The sequence below is a fragment of the Ylistrum balloti genome, unplaced genomic scaffold (genome assembly GCF_031769215.1).
Source record: "Ylistrum balloti isolate Yb309-2 unplaced genomic scaffold, AGI_CSIRO_Ybal_v1 Utg370840, whole genome shotgun sequence".
In the NCBI taxonomy this organism is placed as follows: domain Eukaryota; kingdom Metazoa; phylum Mollusca; class Bivalvia; order Pectinida; family Pectinidae; genus Ylistrum; species Ylistrum balloti.
In genome coordinates, this window is record NW_026782484.1 from 397,023 (window position 1) to 417,387 (window position 20,365).

The following is a 20,365-nucleotide window of genomic DNA, read 5'->3' on the forward strand; positions in this document are numbered from 1 at the left end:
CATAGTAGAGAAATCGGCTACATTTAAATACAACATAGTAGAGAAATCGGTTACTCTTACATAGAACATAGTAGAGAAATCGGCTTCTCTTACATACAACATAGTAGAGAAATCGGCTACTCTTACATACAACATAGTAGAGAAATCGGCTACTCTTACATACACCATAGTAGAGAAATCGGCTACTCTTACATACAACATAGTAGAGAAATCGGCTTCTCTTACATACAACATAGTAGAGAAATCGGCTACTCTTACATACAACACAGTAGAGAAATCGGCTACTCTTACATACAATATTGCAGAGAAATCGGCTACTCTTACATACAACATAGTAGAGAAATCGGCTACTCTTACATACAACACAGTAGAGAAATCGGCTACTCTTACATACAACATAGTAGAGAAATCGGCTACATTTAAATACAACATAGTAGAGAAATCGGTTACTCTTACATAGAACATAGTAGAGAAATCGGCTTCTCTTACATACAACATAGTAGAGAAATCGGCTACATTTACATACAACACAGTAGAGAAATCGGCTACTCTTACATACAACATAGTAGAGAAATCGACTACTCTTACATACAATATAGCAGAGAAATCGGATATTCTTACATACAATATAGTAGAGAAATCTGAGTCTTTTGGTCTGAATAAGGATCAAAATGAAATGTGTCGAGCTCAAAACCACTTTCACACCATGTACAACGATATGCTTATAGAATATTTCTCGATAATGACACTCGGGAGAACAAAATCTGATACACCATCTTATAACTTATTTTATACACATGACATTTATTGTCAGTCTTCCAGACAATGCAGCCAAGTTTGCTCCCAGTCTTTGCACTTTTTGTATCAAAATTCTACCACATTCTACATGGACCACTGAGAACGCAGAGAGCAAGAACATCTATACTTCTGAATTATGGGAACTTTCAAGGTTAATTTCTGTCAGTAAGTTGTACCTTAAATAGTGAAATGCTATCAGCATCTGGAGGAAGAAATATTTTTATAGGAACAATAGATTGAATTATTTCCCTTCTCGCGACAAGTCTAAAATTTTCGATTTATTATACAATATCCCAAAAATGTTTTATTTGTCTGAAGCAAGGAACATGAAAACTACGCCAAAACGTTTAATCTTAATCAAGATTATCATGCACTAGAATGCAAAATGATAAAAAGAATAGAGGCGAACCTCAGGTATGTAATGTTAAAAGCCATGCAAAAAACTGTGTATGGATAAGACACAAAGGAATCGCAACTTACGATACAGATTTAGAACTGAACGTAGTAGAGCCATATCACCAATTGAACCACATAGTTGTTTCGTCCTTCTAGGGCCGCTTAGGACCAGGGCGCTGGGCTGCGTAACACGTCAACAAAGACACCCAGATTTTCTGCAAAGTTCTAAAATGAGTGGATACACATGATATTCGTTATTTTCAATGTACATTATTTTTTTATCCATTTCTTTTCACACATGCACATGTGTTTCCGAAGCTGTGAAGCATTCCAGACACATGTGTTTCCGAAGCTGTGAAGCGTTCCAGACGCATGTGTTTCCGAAGCTGTGAAGCGTTCCAGACACATGTGTTTCCGCAGCTGTGAAGCGTTCCAGACGCATGTGTTTCCGAGATCATTATTTGCTTCTGAAACCAATTTTAAATCGGGTATTCAGGATTGAATAATCAGTGTAGTTTATCGATAACATTGAATTTTCTGAAATCCTTGCTTCGACTGACTGTTTAAATAAAAGTACTGCAAAAGTGAGCTTGTTTATACAATGCAGTTTGTAAAATATTAAAATAATCACGTTTCCGTTTTCAATTTGTGAATATAAAATACAATTAAGAAAAAATGGATTGCTACATTATCAGAGGATCATACGTTACACAAAATCATGCAGAGAGCATTTTTCAATACAAATTCAATAATTATAGGTTAAGTATTTACCAAATAATTAATGAAGGATTAGTAAGTAATGAGATATGTGGAAATCTAGAAGGAGAATTTAAAGAACAGAATATTAGAATATCAACGAAACGTTTCATTAACTCCAGAATTCAACAAATATCAGAATATAAATAGGAGGTTTACTAACCCCAGAATTCAGCGAATATCAGAATATAACTAAAGAGGTTTACTAACACCAGATTTCAATAAATGTCAGAATGATTTACAAACCCCAGAATTCAACAAATATCAGAATATAAATAAGGAGGTTTACCACCCCCAGAATTCAGCAAATATCAGAATATAAATAAGGAGGTTTACCACCTCCAGAATTCAGCAAATATCAGAATATAAATAAAGAGGTTTACTAACCCCAGAATTCAGCAAATATCAGAATATAAATAAAGAGGTTTACTAACCCCAGAATTCAGCAAATATCAGAATATAAATAAAGAGGTTTACTAACCCCAGAATTCAGCAAATATCAGAATATAAATAAGAATGTTTAGTAACCCCTAAATTCAGCAAATATCAGAATATAATAAAGAGGTTTAATAACCCCTAAATTCAGCAAATATCAGAATACAAATAAGGAGATTTACTAACCCAGAATACAGCAAATATCAGAATATAACTAAAGAGATTTACTAACCCCAGATTTCAATAAATGTCAGAATGATTTACAAACCCCAGAATTCAACAAATATCAGAATATAACTAAAGAGATTTACTAACCCATGAATTCAACAAATATCAGAATATAAATAAGGAGGTTTACCACCTCCAGAATTCAGCAAATATCATCATATAAATTAGGAGATTTACTAACCTCAGAATTCAGCAAATGTTAGAATATAAATAAGGAGGTTTAATAACCCCAGAATTTAACAAATATCATCATATAAATAAGAAAGATAATACATGATTTTAAGACATCGCTTTTATACATTATGATGTTTGAATACTTATATCAAGAAAATGGATCCCGACGTTATTAAACGTACAACTTCCAATGTATATTGACGTACACTGTAACTAGATATCAAAAGTGCATATAAAAGGTGAATATTTCACTTCAGTACAAAATCGTTGAAATATTCATCATGGAATAAGATAGATTTTGTAATATATTTCGAAAAAGTTCAATGGTGAGAGAATCATAAAGAATTTTAATGCAGAAAAAAAATCAATTCATGACACTTAAGCAACGTAAAGCATATTAGATGCAAAAGTATTAGCTGTGTTAACAAACCAAGAAGTTGTTGAATAACTGATTTATTTAATGTATTAGTTTAAGTCCGGTACTGTGATATGCCCCCGGCTCTCCGTCACGTTACGTTATGTACGGCACGTGGAAGGGACCGTTAGAACAGGAAGTCACGCTGCCCGGACCTATATAAGGGCCAGCACCAACCTCCATCGTCACATCAAGCTGACGTCCAACAGGTAAGGTAGTACACATGATAAGGGGTATAATGATAAAAAATGTATCATACTATGAATTTAACTTTCGCCTGGGAAATATGTTCATTCTGAATAAAATCGCTTATTTCGAATGTTTTTTCCCTTGCAGTCACCATGAAGTCATCATCTGCAGCACTAATTGCGATATGTCTCTATCTGGGTGTGTCATGCGCACTAGGAGCCGGATACGGATCCGGATATAATAGCTATGATAATTATGGAGGCGGATACAGCATGGGTTACGGAAGTGGTTACGGAAGTGGTTACGGCAGTGGCTACGGAAGCGGATATGGACACTCCAAGGGATACGGAAAAGGATATGTCTCCTCCGAGACCATTATTAGACAACCTTACCTCCAACCCGTAGCGGCCCCACCACCAGTGGAGGAAAACGATGGTCTTTTTGGATTAGGTGGATCTGGACTTCTGTGTAAGTGATATTTTAAAAAATTATATTAGTAATACTATTATGACTGGTTCATAGGTTCCAGTTCCTGAATATAAGATTTCCCATGCAGTGTTTGACTAGTTTTGTATTCGCCTAATATATCCTGCTTTCTACCACAATGGTGGTGTTATTCAACTCCAAAGGCTTCAATTGATCATTCCAAGGGCCCTCAACACGCTCACAAAAATCAGAAGGCTTAAAATGTAGTCCACGGTAGGTTTTGTAGTAATTTGATTTAAAGATAACAAATCAATTTATTTCAAGCTGTGATTGGTAAGAGTTTTATTATTACTAAGTATTTCTGATATTGTCAGTTTCGTACCTTATTTATCTACTTTTGACTAAAGGTCGTATCATTACGCCCCAACTGATGACGTAGAAATACACTAGATTACAGAATAGGTCAATTTAACTTTGGGATGAATTTTTTATTGGTAGAAACAGTTCACACAGTCTCGTGGTTGTTATAAATGGTAATTTTCCACTCCGTTAGTTATTTTCCAAAAGTCTTTAAAACACTCGTTAAATAATATATTTTTTGTAACTTTTGAAAAAAATGAACTCGAGTGGCAAAAATACTATATATCTCATGCACTCGTTGTATGGCTTCTACATAAACGGTGCTCTACCATTGACGCCAGTTTTAAATAGAGTTTGGTCTTTAAGTCCAATTTCAACTGTGGCATTAAGGCAAGTTTTAAAAGTTCAGCGATTTTAAACAGTGCTCGGCAATTCACTCAAGGTTAAAGATCGGCAAATCACTGGATGTTTAAAACAGTGTTTATCCATTCACTTTAGGTTTAAACAGTGTACGGGCATTCGCCCCAAGTTGAAACAGTGTTCGGCCATTCACTCTAGGTTGAAGAAGTGTCTGGTCTTTAACACCGATTTTAAACAGTAATTTGCCATTACCCCAGTTTTCAATAGCGTTAGATTTTCAACTCATCTTTTTAACATTAACCCCAGTTTTATAACTCATTCAATTTTTATCAACAGCTTTGAATAGTGTTCAGGAATGACGAATTAATCAACACCAATTTCAGCTATCTGCTGTCTTGGCAGATTTACAGATGTAGTAATCTTACTACAGTTCTTCTAACGTGTGTTTATTTAAATGTTTATGTCATCTAACCTTTGTTTACAGTGCTCGGTCTACCCCTCCTTCTCCTCTTGAGGAACTCCAACTCTGGTTAAACTCCTGACTCTCCTTACTATAGAAGCAACTCTGTGATGTAAGTATACACACTTGTTACCAATGTCATTTTGTAGTGTTAAAATCTAACCAATACTGGCGAGATATATAATGTTTTAATACTTCCGCTTTACTAATTTACTACAAATGTAGAAATTTTAATCAGATCATAATCAACCTCGTTTTATTAAAAATCTAGTAAAACATAATCAACCTCGCTTTATCATAAATCTAGACATACATTATCACCTTCGCTTTAATATAAATCTGGTTTATATGTATTACCAACCTTGCTTTACTATAAATATATTTACATATGATCATCCTAGCTTCAGTATTAATCTAGATATATATTATCACCTTCGCTTTACTTAAAATTACTTAAGCTCTTGTTATTACCCTAAACATAGTTATTAATATAAACCTCCTTATTTGGCACCGATTAATGATTATCACCATTCAGCTATAAGAGTCAGGCATAATTTATCTTTTACGTTTGATGTTGTTCAGTTTTACATGGCTTATTTTTCTACCGTAACGATCGAACTGTGAAGTTATTGTTGATTATTGTTGGCGAGAGTTGATCTAATTAGGATTTTCTGTTTTTTTTCAGATATTGCGCAATATTGACAGTTAACATTTCGTCTGTGTTTTCTTTATTTGTATACTGGTGATATTCTTATGGTGATTAAACTGATGCTAATATAAACTACGGTGTTATTGTTTTATGTTGATCGTTGCTAGGAAACGTGTCGGGAAATATGTCAGATCTTACTAGGAAAGATGTCGGGAAATACGTTATATGATGTTTGGGAATGTGTTGGGGAATAAGTCAGATGTTGCTGGGTGTATGGGAATAAGTCAGATGTTGCTGGGTACTGTATCTAGGCAATAAGTCAGATGTTGTTGGGTAATATGTCGGGGTAATAAGTCAGATGTTGTTGGGTATTATCTCGGAGTAATCAGTCATATGTTACTTGGAAATGTGTTTAACTAATATACATGTAAGTCGCTACAATTGTTAGATATGCTTGGTAATTTACGATATTTTATTCAATGAACTTCAAGAATATGTCATTTTCCCACAACATTGCATCGCAGAAATACCCTAGAAAGGTTAATAGTTAAAAAAAATTTTCAGTAGAAATTCATAAGTCAATGCAGAAGAGGAAATGACTCAAAACCTTCATCAAGCTGATTCGTCCTTCTACAACTCGTCCATGTTATGCCAAGGACTTAGTCGTGAAGCCTATGAGGCGACTGGGAAAAAATTAAAATTGATCAGAAGAAAACTAAAAAGTCAGACGCGAAGGGGAACTAAACACAAAAGTCAATAATTCTAATACGTTATCTTAAATTTCAATTTTGACTCATTTCAGTAGAAAATGTGAACAGTTCTGATTTTCAAACGCATAATCAAAGGCGATTAAAACACATCACACAAGAATAAAATATACAACTCCATCACACGAGGACAAAATATACAACTCCATCACACGAGGACAAAATATACAACTTCATTACACAAGGACAAAATATACAACTCCATCACACGAGGACAAAATATACAACTTCATTACCCTAGGACAAAATATACAACTCCATCACACGAGGACAAAATATACAACTCCATCACACGAGGACAAAATATACAACTCCATCACACAAGAATAAAATATACAACTCCATCACACGAGGACAAAATATACAACTCCATCACACGAGGACAAAATATACAACTCCATCACACGAGGACAAAATATACAACTCCATCACACGAGGACAAAATATACAACTCCATCACACGAGGACAAAATATACAACTCCATCACACGAGGACAAAATATACAACTCCATCACACGAAGACAAAATGTACAACTCCATCACACGAGGACAAAATATACAACTCCATCACACGAGGACAAAATATACAACTCCATCACACGAGGACAAAATATACAACTCCATCACACTAGGACAAAATATACAAAATTCCACAACATCACCGACCAATGTTACGGTATGCCACAACATCACACAAGGACAAAATATTCTACAACATCACACAGGGACAAAATATTCCACAACATCACCGACCAATATTACAGTATGCCACAACATCACACAGGGACAAAATATTCCACATCACCGACCAATATTACATTATGCCACAACATCACACAGGGACAAAATATGCTACAACATCACACAGGGACAAAATATGCCACAACATCACACGGGTACAAAATATGCCACATCACATAGGGATAAAATATGCAACAACATCCACATGAAATAACAAAATATACAACAACAACATTACAAAGGAGAGAGAGAAATATAATTAAACTAAAACACAATACAGAAACAAAATATACAATATACCCTAGGACAAAATATACAACTCCATCACACGAGGACAAACACAAACACAGAACTCGAAAACCACGTCAGAAACCAAACTAAAACCATCACAGAGAAAAATAACACAACGTCCAACCAACTAAAACACAACAGGAAATAACAAAATATACAACAACAACATTACAAAGAGAAACTCTAACACAACGTCAGAAACCAAACTAAAACACAACAGACAAAATAAGACAACTCCATAACACAGGACAAAACCAACTAAAACACAACAGGGAATACTAACACAACAGAAACCAACTAAAACACAACAGAGAAACTCTAACACAACTCAGAAACCAAATCAACGCAACAGAGAAACTCAAATACAATATAAACCAACTAAAACACAACAGACAAAATATCTAACACAACATCAGAAACCAAACTAAAACACACACAGAGAAACTCTAACACAACATCAGAAGGGACAAAATAAAACACAACAGACCAAATTACAGTATGCCACAACAACACACAGGGACAAAATATTCCACATCACCGACCAATATTATATTATGCCACAACATCACACAGGGACAAAATAACTAAAACACAACAGAGAAACTCTAATACAACGTCAGAAACCAACTAAAACACAACAGATAAAATCTAACACAAGTTCATAAACAAACTAAAACACAACAGGTAAACTCTAACACAACGTCAGAAACCAACTAAAACGCACACAACGTCAGAAACCAACTAAAACGCAACAGGGAAACTCTAACACAACGTCAGAAACCAACTAAAACGCAACAGGGAAACTCTAACACAACGTCAGAAACCAACTAAAACACAACAGGGAAACTCTAACACAACGTCAGAAACCAACTAAAACACAACAGAGAAACTCTAACACAACGTCAGAAACCAACTAAAACACAACAGGGAAACTCTAACACAACGTCAGAAACCAACTAAAACACAACAGAGAAACTCAAATACAACGTCAGAAACCAACTAAAACACAACAGAGAAACTCTAACACAATGTCAGAAACCAACCAAAACACAACAGGGAAACTCTAACACAACGTCAGAAACCAACTAAAACACAACAGAGAAACTCTAACACAACGTCAGAAACCAACTAAAACACAACAGGGAAACTCTAACACAACGTCAGAAACCAACTAAAACACAACAGAGAAACTCTAACACAATGTCAGAAACCAACTAAAACACAACAGAGAAACTCTAACACAACGTCAGAAACCAAATAAAACACAACAGGGAAACTCTAACACAACGTCAGAAACCAACTAAAACACAACAGAGAAACTCAAATACAACGTGAGATAGCAGGAATTGAGGAGTAACCAAAACCAAACGCACAAAATTAAAGATCACAACATTTGTAACCATGACAACACTTCATGAACAACCATTTTACTTATCACAGGAATAGTCGATAGACATGCGTACAGGACAGCCTTTTATATTGATTTAATATTTTACTGTATGTCATATGAACCTGATCGTTCCCTCCACGTATATAGCAAGACAGTCTTAATATTAGCCTTATTCAGAACATGTCAAGTCGTTGTTATTATTGCGAGTAAATCTGTAGAATTTTTGTGATCAATAACAACAGCCTAGTGCTGTGTAGTGCTGTGTAGGGCAGTCATGGGTATCGCACTGACTTCTACTTCATAATATACATTATATGTAATTAAAAGAACAACTGATACGAAACATCCGGAATCAGTTATAGCACCAAGTGACATCCATCAAATAAATGTCCTAAAACAATGCCAACCAGATTGACATTAATATGACATCAAATATCATTGCGTTTCCTGTGGTTATTTCAAACAAAATATGACATTTGACATGTCACGTGTTTAACAGACATGGTGAAATATGAAAATAGGAAATACATTCTTGTCAAATAAGGGACAATAGTAAAATAATTTTTTCAAATTTATATTTGTTCTTGATTTTTTCTAATGTTGATGAAATATTTGCATACTGTGATTGTTCTTTCATTACAATTCCTAACACATCTGACAGTTAGCGTTCCTACAGTGTAACGACGGAATTTGTGTCTCGAATAATGGTCCTACAGTGTACAGAGAGAAGTTTGTGTCTAGGATAACGTTCCTACAGTGTACAGAAAGAATTTATAAAATATCTTGTGTCTCGGATAACGTTCCTACGGTGTATCCCGAAGCATGCTCCAAAACAGATATTTGGACCACGTCTTTAGCCCGAGGCATGCTCCAATACAGACATTTGGACGACGTCTTTAGCCCGAGGCATGCTCCAATACAGACATTAGGACCACGTCTTTAGCCCGAGGCATGTTCCAATACAGACATTAGGACCACGTCTTTAGCCCGAGGCTACCCTCCAATACTGACATTTGGACGACGTCTTTAGCCCGAGACATGCTCCAATACAGACATTTGGACGACGTCTTTAGCCCGAGGCATGCTCCAATAAGACATTAGGACCACGTCTTTAGCCCGAGGCATGTTCCAATACAGACATTAGGACCACTTCTTTAGCCCGAGGCTTGCTCCAATACAGACATTAGGACCACGTCTTTAGCCCGAGGCATGCCCTCCAATACAGACATTTGGACGACGTCTTTACCTCGAGGCATTCTCCAATACACACATTAGGACCACGTCTTTAGCCCGAGGCATGCTCCAATACAGACATTAGGACCACGTCTTTAGCCCGAGGCATGCCCACCAATACAGACATTTGGACGACGTCTTTAGCCCGAGACATGCTCCAATACAGACATTTGGACGACGTCTTTAGCCCGAGGCATGCTCCAATACAGACATTAGGACCACGTCTTTAGCCCGAGGCATGCTCAGACAATACAGACATGCTCCAATACAGACATTTGGACGACATCTTTAGCCCGAGACATGCTCCAATACAGACATTAGGACCACGTCTTTAGCCCGAGGCATGCTCTCTAATACAGACATTTGGACGACGTCTTTCGCCCGAGACATGCTCCAATACAGACATTTGGACGACGTCTTTAGCCCGAGGCATGCCCTCCACAGACATTAGGACGACATTGGTTGCCCGAGGCCTACTCCTCTACAGACATCTAGATTGATTATTAGCGAATATGAATCAAACTTCCGTTATCAAGTAATAGGAAAGAGACCTCCAGTAGTAGCGAGCCGAAATCAGTTAGTGATAGATACGGCGGTCTATCCCATGGATGTCTTCCAAAACAATAACCCCTACTTTCGCATGCAATGGGATAAAGGAGGTTATATTGTCGGTGACATAGATGTTTCCCATATAAGAAAGCTTTGTAAGAGAACTCTTAATAGCATTTCACGAGCCGAACTACTTTATTTAAGTTTGTTCATATGCGAGAATGCTCATTTATTACACCACTCCCTGTTTGAAGACTGCATCATCACAGCGGACGCAATTAATGACAGAAAAAGTGATATATTCTTGTTGCCCGTACACCTGCAGGTAGCAGATAATTGATGTCACATTCACGTTTACTTCTCTGTTTTCAATTTCTGTATACATATGACGTTCGGAGATCAAATTAAAGCAATGAAACTAAAATAGAAAACGTTCAACATTTGGTCTAATGGACGTCATCGACACTCTCGATTCTACGTCACTTCCGGTGTAATTAAAGGCTGCCAGCCGTTCTTCTAACAGTTGCAATGTTCAATACCACGTAATGTTTTTTTCCCAATTTCCGCTTTTCCAGCGCCGTCGGCTGTGATCATTGTTTGTGAGTGAGTTGTGAATGAGGCATGTTGGAAGTCTGATGTGTAAGTGACTTCAGCAACAGAGATTGGGGTATTGATTGTGAGAAATCATTGCTTCAGACTGAGAAATCGGGGCAAAATAACACGTTAGTCATTATCCGTTTAAAGACAATCAAAAAGCCCTCTTTATAATACTGATTCCCATTCTCAGCAGTGTTTTCAGTGTTCCCGTTGTCACTATTTCACCCCTTTTTGTAACTGAAAATCCATAAAAGGGACGCATTAGACGTTTATTAATTACAGAAAAAAGTACATAATTGACACTGAAACGTTAATTTCGTTACCTAAATGGAAAGATCACCAACATAAAACATCGTAGGACTTATATCTTGCAAGTAACAACTGCTAATGAGACGGAGCGAGGGTGGAAACAAGATTTAGGCAGCTTTAAGCGTGAGGTCACTTGTGTTCTATAGGCAGGAACACCACGTGCATGTCTCGCATGCAACAGGTTCATTACGATAGGATTAAACATAACTAGAGTTAGCTTCATTTAGATCGATTAAACTGGAGCGGGAGTGTCGGTGGAACGGGAGAGACCGTCACATATACAGTACCACAGCCCTCTCTATTCCATCCGAGGGGCTCGCTTGATCGATAGCAGAAACATTTCTTCAACACGAAACTCGATTTTTGTTTTAAAATAACAACTGTTGCGTCTACAGATAAATTTTGTTGAAACACAGAACATAATCTCCGGCAAAACCTACTTGCAAAATATACATAAAACACTATTCAATTTAAATAATTAGATTTTGAAACCTATTATTGAGACGTTTGGAAGCGTTGTGCATTATCTGTGGGTTGGGTATCTCAACCGATTCCCGCCCTACCTGATACACACAGCCTCTGTAACCCTCCACAAGGCTGACTATCGATCTCGTGGAGCCCGGAGTTGACGTCTCGGAACATTCACTTGGCTGCTCTTCCGAGCACACGGACGGACACGGCTCCCAAGCATACCCTGACCGTAAGTATGAAACGGCCTGGCCGTCGGGCAGGGTTTCTATCTTTACTGTTCCATGTTAATGATTAAGTTTTAAATTGTGATCTAAACTTTAACACACAACATATGGTGCAATGTTTATGGCTATTAAGAATATTATCTCTGTTATGTATCGAGTGGGTTGACGTAATGACAAAAAAGGAGATCAAGATATCGATTTTATTGATCTGTCGGTTCATCACCTGTCGACTTTATGGCTAGATCAGATTTATCTGTGTATGGAAACAATCCGATGATAATAAGGTTAGATAAATACTTCGCATCAGTTCGGAATTAATGGACCAGCAGTGTCATACACATTGTCGTCAGGGGTCAACGACCGAGGGGTCTTTATTGACACCGCTAGTAAGCCAAACTGGCACTGTTCTCATGGCGGTTGATTACAACCTCGTTAGAGTTGGGACACAACCTGTTAATTACAACCTCGTTAGAGTTGGGACACAACCTGTTGATTACAACCTCGTTAGAGTGGGGACACAACCTGTTGATTACAACCTCGTTAGAGTTGGGACACAACCTGTTGATTACAACCTCGTTAGAGTGAGGACACAACCTGTTGATTACAACCTCGTTAGAGTGGGGACACAACCTGTTGATTACAACCTCGTTAGAGTGGGGACACAACCTGTTGATTACAACCTCGTTAGAGTGGGGACACAACCTGTTGATTACAACCTCGTTAGAGTGGGGACACAACCTGTTGATTACAACCTCGTTAGAGTGGGGACACAACCTGTTGATTACAACCTCGTTAGAGTGGGGACACAACCTGTTGAATATAACCTCGTTAGAGTGGGGACACAACCTGTTGAATATAACCTCGTTAGAGTGGGGACACAACCTGTTGATTACAACCTCGTTAGAGTGGGGACACAACCTGTTGATTACAACCTCGTTAGAGTGGGGACACAACCTGTTGATTACAACCTCGTTAGAGTGAGGACACAACCTGTTGATTACAACCTCGTTAGAGTGAGGACACAACCTGTTGATTACAACCTCGTTAGAGTGGGGACACAACCTGTTGATTACAACCTTGTAGAGTGGAAACACTACCTGTTGACTACAACCTCGAAAGAATTGGAGCACAACTTGTTTATTTCAACGTCATTAAAGTCGGAACACAATCTGTTGATTACAACCTCATGGGGACACAACCTGTTGATTACAACCTCGTTAGGTGGGACACAACCTGTTGATTACAACCTCGGAGTGGGGACACAACCTGTTGAATAGTGGGGACACAACCTGTTGATTACAACCTCGTTAGAGTGGGACACAACCTGTTGATTACAATATGGGGACACAACCTGTTGTTACAAGTTGGGACACAACCTGTTGATTAGGGGGGACACAACCTGTTGATTACAACCTCGTTAGACGGGGCACAACCTGTTGATTACAACCTCGTGAGGACACAACCTGTTGATTACAACCTCGTTAGAGTGGGGACACAACCTGTTGATTACAACCTCGTTAGAGTGGGGACACAACCTGTTGAATATAACCTTGTTAGAGTTGGGACACAACCTGTTGATTACAACCTCGTTAGAGTGGGGACACAACCTGTTGATTACAACCTCGTTAGAGTGGGGACACAACCTGTTGATTACAACCTCGTTAGAGTGGGGACACAACCTGTTGACACAATATAACCTCGATTACAACCTCGTTAGAGTGGGGACACAACCTGTTGATTACAACCTCGTTTGGGGACACAACCTGTTGATTACAACCTCGTTAGAGTGGGGACACAACCTGTTGATTACACCTGTTGAATATAGATGGGGACACAACCTGTTAGAGTCGGGACACAACCTGTTGATTACAACCTCGTTTGGGGACACAACCTGTTGATTACAACCTCGAATTAGAGTGGGACACAACCTGTTGATTACAACCTCGTAAGAGTGGCGACACAACCTGTTGATTACAACCTCGTTAGAGTGGGACACAACCTGTTGATTACAACCTCGTTAGAGTGGGGACACGACCTGTTGATTACAACCTCGTTAGAGTGAGGACACAACCTGTTGATTACAACCTCGTTAGAGTGAGGACACGACCTGTTGATTACAATCTCGTTAGAGTGGGGACACAACCTGTTGATTACAACCTCGTTAGAGTGGGGACACAACCTGTTGATTACAACCTCGTTAGAGTGGGGACACAACCTGTTGAATATAACCTCGTTAGAGTGGGGACACAACCTGTTGATTACAACCTCGTTAGAGTGAGGACACAACCTGTTGATTACAACCTCGTTAGAGTGAGGACACAACCTGTTGATCACAACCTCGTTAGAGTGGGGACACAACCTGTTGAATATAACCTCGTTAGAGTGGGGACACAACCTGTTGATTACAACCTCGTTAGAGTGGGGACACAACCTGTTGATTACAACCTCGTTGAGGACACAACCTGTTGATTACAACCTCGTTTGATTGGACACAACCTGTTGATTACGAGTGGGACACAACCTGTTGTGTAGAGATTTCTGTTTATTTGTCATTAAAGTCGGAACACAATCTGTTGACATCATTCTCGTTAGGTCGTGGGCACAACCTGTTGATTATAATATCGTTAGGGCGGGACACAACCTGTTGATTTCAACCTCGTTAAGACGGGGCATAACCTGTTGATTTCAACCTCGGTATGATTCGGGCAAAATCTGTTTAATACAACCTCGCTAGGACGGGGGATGTTATTGTTCCCGATAGTGTGATTCCTGGATTGTTTCCGATAGTGTGATTTCTGGACTGTTCCCGATAGTGTGATTTTTGGAATGTACCCGAAAGTGTGATTTCTGGGCTGTTCCCGATAGTGTGATTTCTGGGCTGTTCCCGATAGTGTGATTTCTTGACTATTCCGGACATTGTAATTTCCGAACTGTTCCCGATAGTGTGATTTCTGGATAGTTCCCGATAGTGTGATTCCTGGACTGTTCCCGTTTGTGTGAGTCCTGGACTGTTCCCGATATTGTGATTTCCGAACCGTTCCCGATAGTGTGATTCCTGGACTGTTCCCGATAGTGTGATTAATTGACTGTTCCCGTTTGTGTGAGTCCTGGACTGTTCCCGATAGTGTGATTCCTGGACTGTTCCGGACATTATGATTTCTGAACTGTTTCCGATATTGTGATTTCCGAACCGTTCCCGATAGTGTGATTCCTGGACTGTTCCCGTTTGTGTGAGTCCTGGACTGTTCCCGATAGTGTGATTCATGGACTGTTCCCGATAGTGTGATTCCTGGACTGTTCCCGATAGTGTGATTCATGGACTGTTCCCGATAGTGTGAGTCCTGGACTGTTCCCGATAGTGTGATTCATGGACTGTTCCCGATAGTGTGATTCATGGACTGTTCCCGATAGTATGATTACTGGACTGTTCCCGATAGTGTGATTTCTGGACTGTTCCCGATATTGTGATTTCCGGACTGTTCCCGATATTGAGATTTCTGGACTGTTCCCGACAGTGTGATTTCTGGACAGTTCCGGATATTGTGATTTCTGTAATTTCTGGACAGTTCCCGATAGTGTGATTTCTGGACTGTTCCCGATAGTGTGATTAATTGACTGTTCCCGATAGTGTGATTCCTGGACTGTTCCCGATAGTGTGAGTCCTGGACTGTTCCCGATAGTGTGATTCATGGACTGTTCCCGATAGTGTGATTCATGGACTGTTCCCGATAGTATGATTCCTGGACTGTTCCCGATAGTGTGATTTCTGAACTGTTCCCGATATTGTGATTTCTGAACTGTTCCCGATATTGAGATCTCTGGACTGTTCCCGATATTGAGATTCCTGGACTGTTTCCGATAGTGTGATTTCTGGGTTGTTCCCGATAGTGTGATTCCTGGACTGTTCCCGATAGTGTGATTTCTGGACTGTTCCCGATATTGTGATTTCTGAACTGTTCCCGATATTGAGATCTCTGGACTGTTCCCGATATTGAGATTCCTGGACTGTTTCCGATAGTGTGATTTCTGGGTTGTTCCCGATAGTGTGATTCCTGGACTGTTCCCGATAGTGTGATTCCTGGACTGTTCCCGATAGTGTGATTCCTGGACTGTTCCCGATAGTGTGATTCCTGGACTGTTCCCGATAGTGTGATTCCTTGACTGTTCCCGATAGTGTGATTTCTGGGCTGTTCCCGATAGTGTGATTTCTGGGCTGTTCCCGATAGTGTGATTTCTGGGTTTTTCCCGATAGTATGAGTCCTGGACTGTTCCCGATAGTTTGATTTCCGAACTGTTCCCGATAGTGTGATTTTCGAAATGTTTCCGATAGTGTGATTTCCGATCTGTTCCCAATAGTGTGATTTTCGAAATGTTCCGGATAGTGTGATCCCTGGACTGTTCCCGATAGTGTGATCCCTGGACTGTTCCCGATAGTGTGATTTCCGAACTGTTCCCGATAGTGTGATTTTCGAAATGTTCCCGATAGTGTGATCCCTGGACTGTTCCCGATAGTGTGATTTCCGAACTGTTCCCGATAGTATGATTTCCGAACTGTTCCCGATAGTGTGATTTTCGAAATGTTCCCGATAGTGTGATCCCTGGACTGTTCCCGATAGTATGATTTCCGAACTGTTCCCGATAGTATGATTTCCGAACTGTTGCCGATAGTGTGATTTTCGAAATGTTTCCGATAGTGTCGATTTCTCGGCTGTTCCCGATAATGTGATTCCTGGACTGTTCCCGAAAGTGTGATTCCTTGACTGTTCCCGATAGTGTGATTTCTTGACTGTTCCCGATAGTGTGATTTCCGAACTGTTCCCGATAGTGTACTTTTCGAAATATTTCCGATAGTGTGATTTTCGAAATGTTTCCGATAGTGTGATTTTCGAAATGTTTCCGATAGTGTGATTTCTTGACTGTTCCCGATAGCGTGATTTCCGAACTGTTCCCGATAGTGTGATTTTCGAAATGTTTCCGATAGTGTGATTCCTTGACTGTTCCCGATAGTGTGATTCCTGGACTGTTCCCAATAGTGTGATTCCTGGACTGTTCCCGATAGTGTGATTTCCGAACTGTTCCCGATAGTGTGATTTCCGAACTGTTCCCGATAGTGTGATTTCCGAACTGTTCCCGATAGTGTGATTTCAGGATTGTTCTCAATGTTGTGATTACTGAACTGTTCCCGATAGTGTGATCCCTGGATTGTTCCCGATATTGTGATTTCAGGATTCTTCTCAATGTTGTAAATTCTAGACCGTTCTCAATATTTGGAATTGAACCTTGGTGTAATATTAATGTGTCCCTGTAGCTTCCTTTTGTTATTACCGCTGTAAGTTCATTGTAGCTATTATATCATGTGTACATCTGAGACTGGGGACTGTCGCCTGTTGTGTAACATTTCTGTTGTGACATCCCCGGAAGCACCTGTTCCATTTACTGTAGTTAGCTTTAATTAGTCTGCAGCACGTTTTCCCTCTCAAATGAGATAACGTCATTTGTGAATGATCTGCCTGCGATATTGTTCGAGTGTACTGTTACTGTTGACACTCATTTGTTGTCTGTATCTGGTCCCCGGAGTGGGAGGAGTATGTGGTAGACTGAGGCGCTGTAGATCTGTCGTTGAATGTCCTAGATATCTTACATCATTTATTAGAAGTTTACAGTATAAGGAAATGGCATGAAAAAAACCTCGGGTTTGCATAATCTTTCCCTCCCCGAGTGTTAATCTCACTTAAAGGTTGGGAGGAGGGGAGGGGGTCATAATTGCTTTCACTCTTTCGAGCTTCAGTATATAGATTCATGGTTTTTGGGATTCTATACGTAAAATTATGATTTTTGTTCTTTTCTGTCACCTTTTTGAACTTGCAAACAAGTTATAATGATTTTTTTTCCTTTTATTTCACCATTTTGGATTTTGTAAAGGTCTTAATGAACGATATGTACCCAATGACCATGTCAAATTGTCTCAGTTGTTAGTATTTAATGACAACAAACAAAGAGATGTACTCAATTCAACCGCAATCAGTACTCACGAGTGGACTATTGTTGGTGGTAAAACAAGCTTCTCAGTCAGTGAGTTGTAGCTTTTACCAATAAAAAATGCTTCGCAGAGAATTTAGATTAGCAAACTTGGTGAGTGGAATAAATCTATTAGCATTATGATCACCCTGGTAATTAGGTGAGGTGTTTTTTGGTGATAAACACACGTCTGGGTAGGACTGCTACCTGATCCAGAGATAATTGACCACAAATGGTCGATAGATGATAAGTTTTTCCTTAGTCAATAGTCAATATTCTAGTGAATCATAATTGTTTTTTACCTCATGGCGTCATCATATGATTCTAGTGAACGGTCTGCGTTTCAGCATGCGTGTTCTCTTGTTTGGTAGACGATGAATTAAATATAAGAACATGGAGAGCGTTGTTTCTTACTCGCGGATCGATCAAAAACATGTTTATTTAGCCGTTAGAAACTAGAATGAATATGTAAAGTACGAACGGTAGGACGAGATAAATAGTGCATGAATGGTTTAGATATTATAATACATAACAGCAATATCATTATCGCCGGCTGCATTACGTGCTCAGCAAATGACATGTTTATTTATATTATCACATCAAATGATAGATTTAAATGAAAGAGCACCTGTCTGACAGTACTAGTCATTGAGAATTATTAAATATGATTTATTGTATCATATAAAGATGTCACAATAGAGACAACGTATATGTGACACCAAGAATGACATTGAAAAACGTGATTGATAGGCATCTATGAAGAAATACAAGGTTTTAATTTTTGTTTTTTGCCTATTTATATTTTTCCTAAGTCAATATGATAAAAATAATAAGTTAATACAGATGACCTTCAAGTTTCGCCTGGTTTCGCGATACGGTACTGATCATGTTGCCATAGCAACACTTTTTTGTCGCCCGAACAAAGTTCTTGTCGTCCTAACATATGTATATGCAAAAAGGTTCTTGTCGCTCTAACAGCGATGTCGTCCTAAAACAATGTTCTTGTCGCTCTAACAACAATGTTCATGTCGTCCTAATAACTATGTTCTTGTCGCCATAACAACAATGTTCTCGTTGTCCTAACAACAGTGTACTTGTCGCCCTAACAACAATGTTCTCGTCGTCCTAACAACAATGTTCTTGTCGCTGTAACATCAATGTTCTTGCCACTCTAATAACAATGTTCTTGTCACCCTAACATCAATGTTTTCGTCGCCCTAACAATAAGGACAAAACACAGGATATGTACAGGAATGATAAGCCCTTTTGATTAAACAGAATCAATGTTAACAAAGTACTTTCTTTTTTCTCCTTTTTTCTGTTTTTGAATTAACATAAGGTTATCACAAAATACGGTGATGTTCATCATAACCCTGCTGCAAGTTGGCACAATACCGAAACCGCAGTCCATGAAATTATTTTGTCGTTGTTTTTGTCTATATTAGTGATTGGTTTGGTGTTATATTCGTGCCTTTACTTCTCCAGCTCCCACTACAGTGGTTCAGCACGAACACACACATTTATTATACATTGCCAATCGGTGCTTGTTCTTTTGACGATGTAGTTAATGTGTTTTAATCTAAATATTTGCTTAGGAAGCAGTTATTGCTATATTGACGGCTGTGTACTGACGGTTGATGCGTTATTTAGGCTTTCCGAGGGTCCCAACACTTCAAAGTTTCCTTCATTACACAGTTTCCGACGTTCTACGTGTTCTTGGTATCCCTCTTGACTACCGATCTTAGCTATCCGGGATTGTCAAGTACGGGAGATATTTGCGAGAGAGTGTCTAGGAGTATTATCACTCAGTTCTCAAGTCCGCTCCGTATCAATAAGGTTTTAGATTAATTGGAATAAGCTTTTACGTTTAGACGTGGCGTTAAACAGCGACCTGGATCATCACAGCCTCTTCTAACCCATAATAAACACACAGACTCCCTTCTGCATACCTATCTGGAAGTTATTTCAACGATATTATACAGGAACGGGTATCATATTAGTAGGACAAAAACATCTTATAACTGTCACACAGATATGTTATAACTGTCATACTGATATGTTATGACTGTAACACAGATATGTTATAACTGTCACACTGATATGTTATAACTGTCACACAGATAACTGT

The 20,365-nt window shown here is 38.9% G+C and overlaps 1 protein-coding gene across 1 annotated transcript; it reads left to right on the forward strand.

Annotated features, from left to right (window-relative positions):
* The first annotated feature begins 3,543 nt into the window (after nt 1-3,543).
* Nucleotides 3,544-5,071, forward strand: LOC132558989 (keratin-associated protein 21-1-like). The gene is made up of 2 exons (XM_060223614.1): nt 3,544-3,859; nt 5,022-5,071. Exons 1-2 carry the CDS (start codon nt 3,544-3,546, stop codon nt 5,069-5,071), a joined length of 366 nt encoding a protein of 121 aa, XP_060079597.1.
* The last annotated feature ends 15,294 nt before the right edge of the window (nt 5,072-20,365 follow it).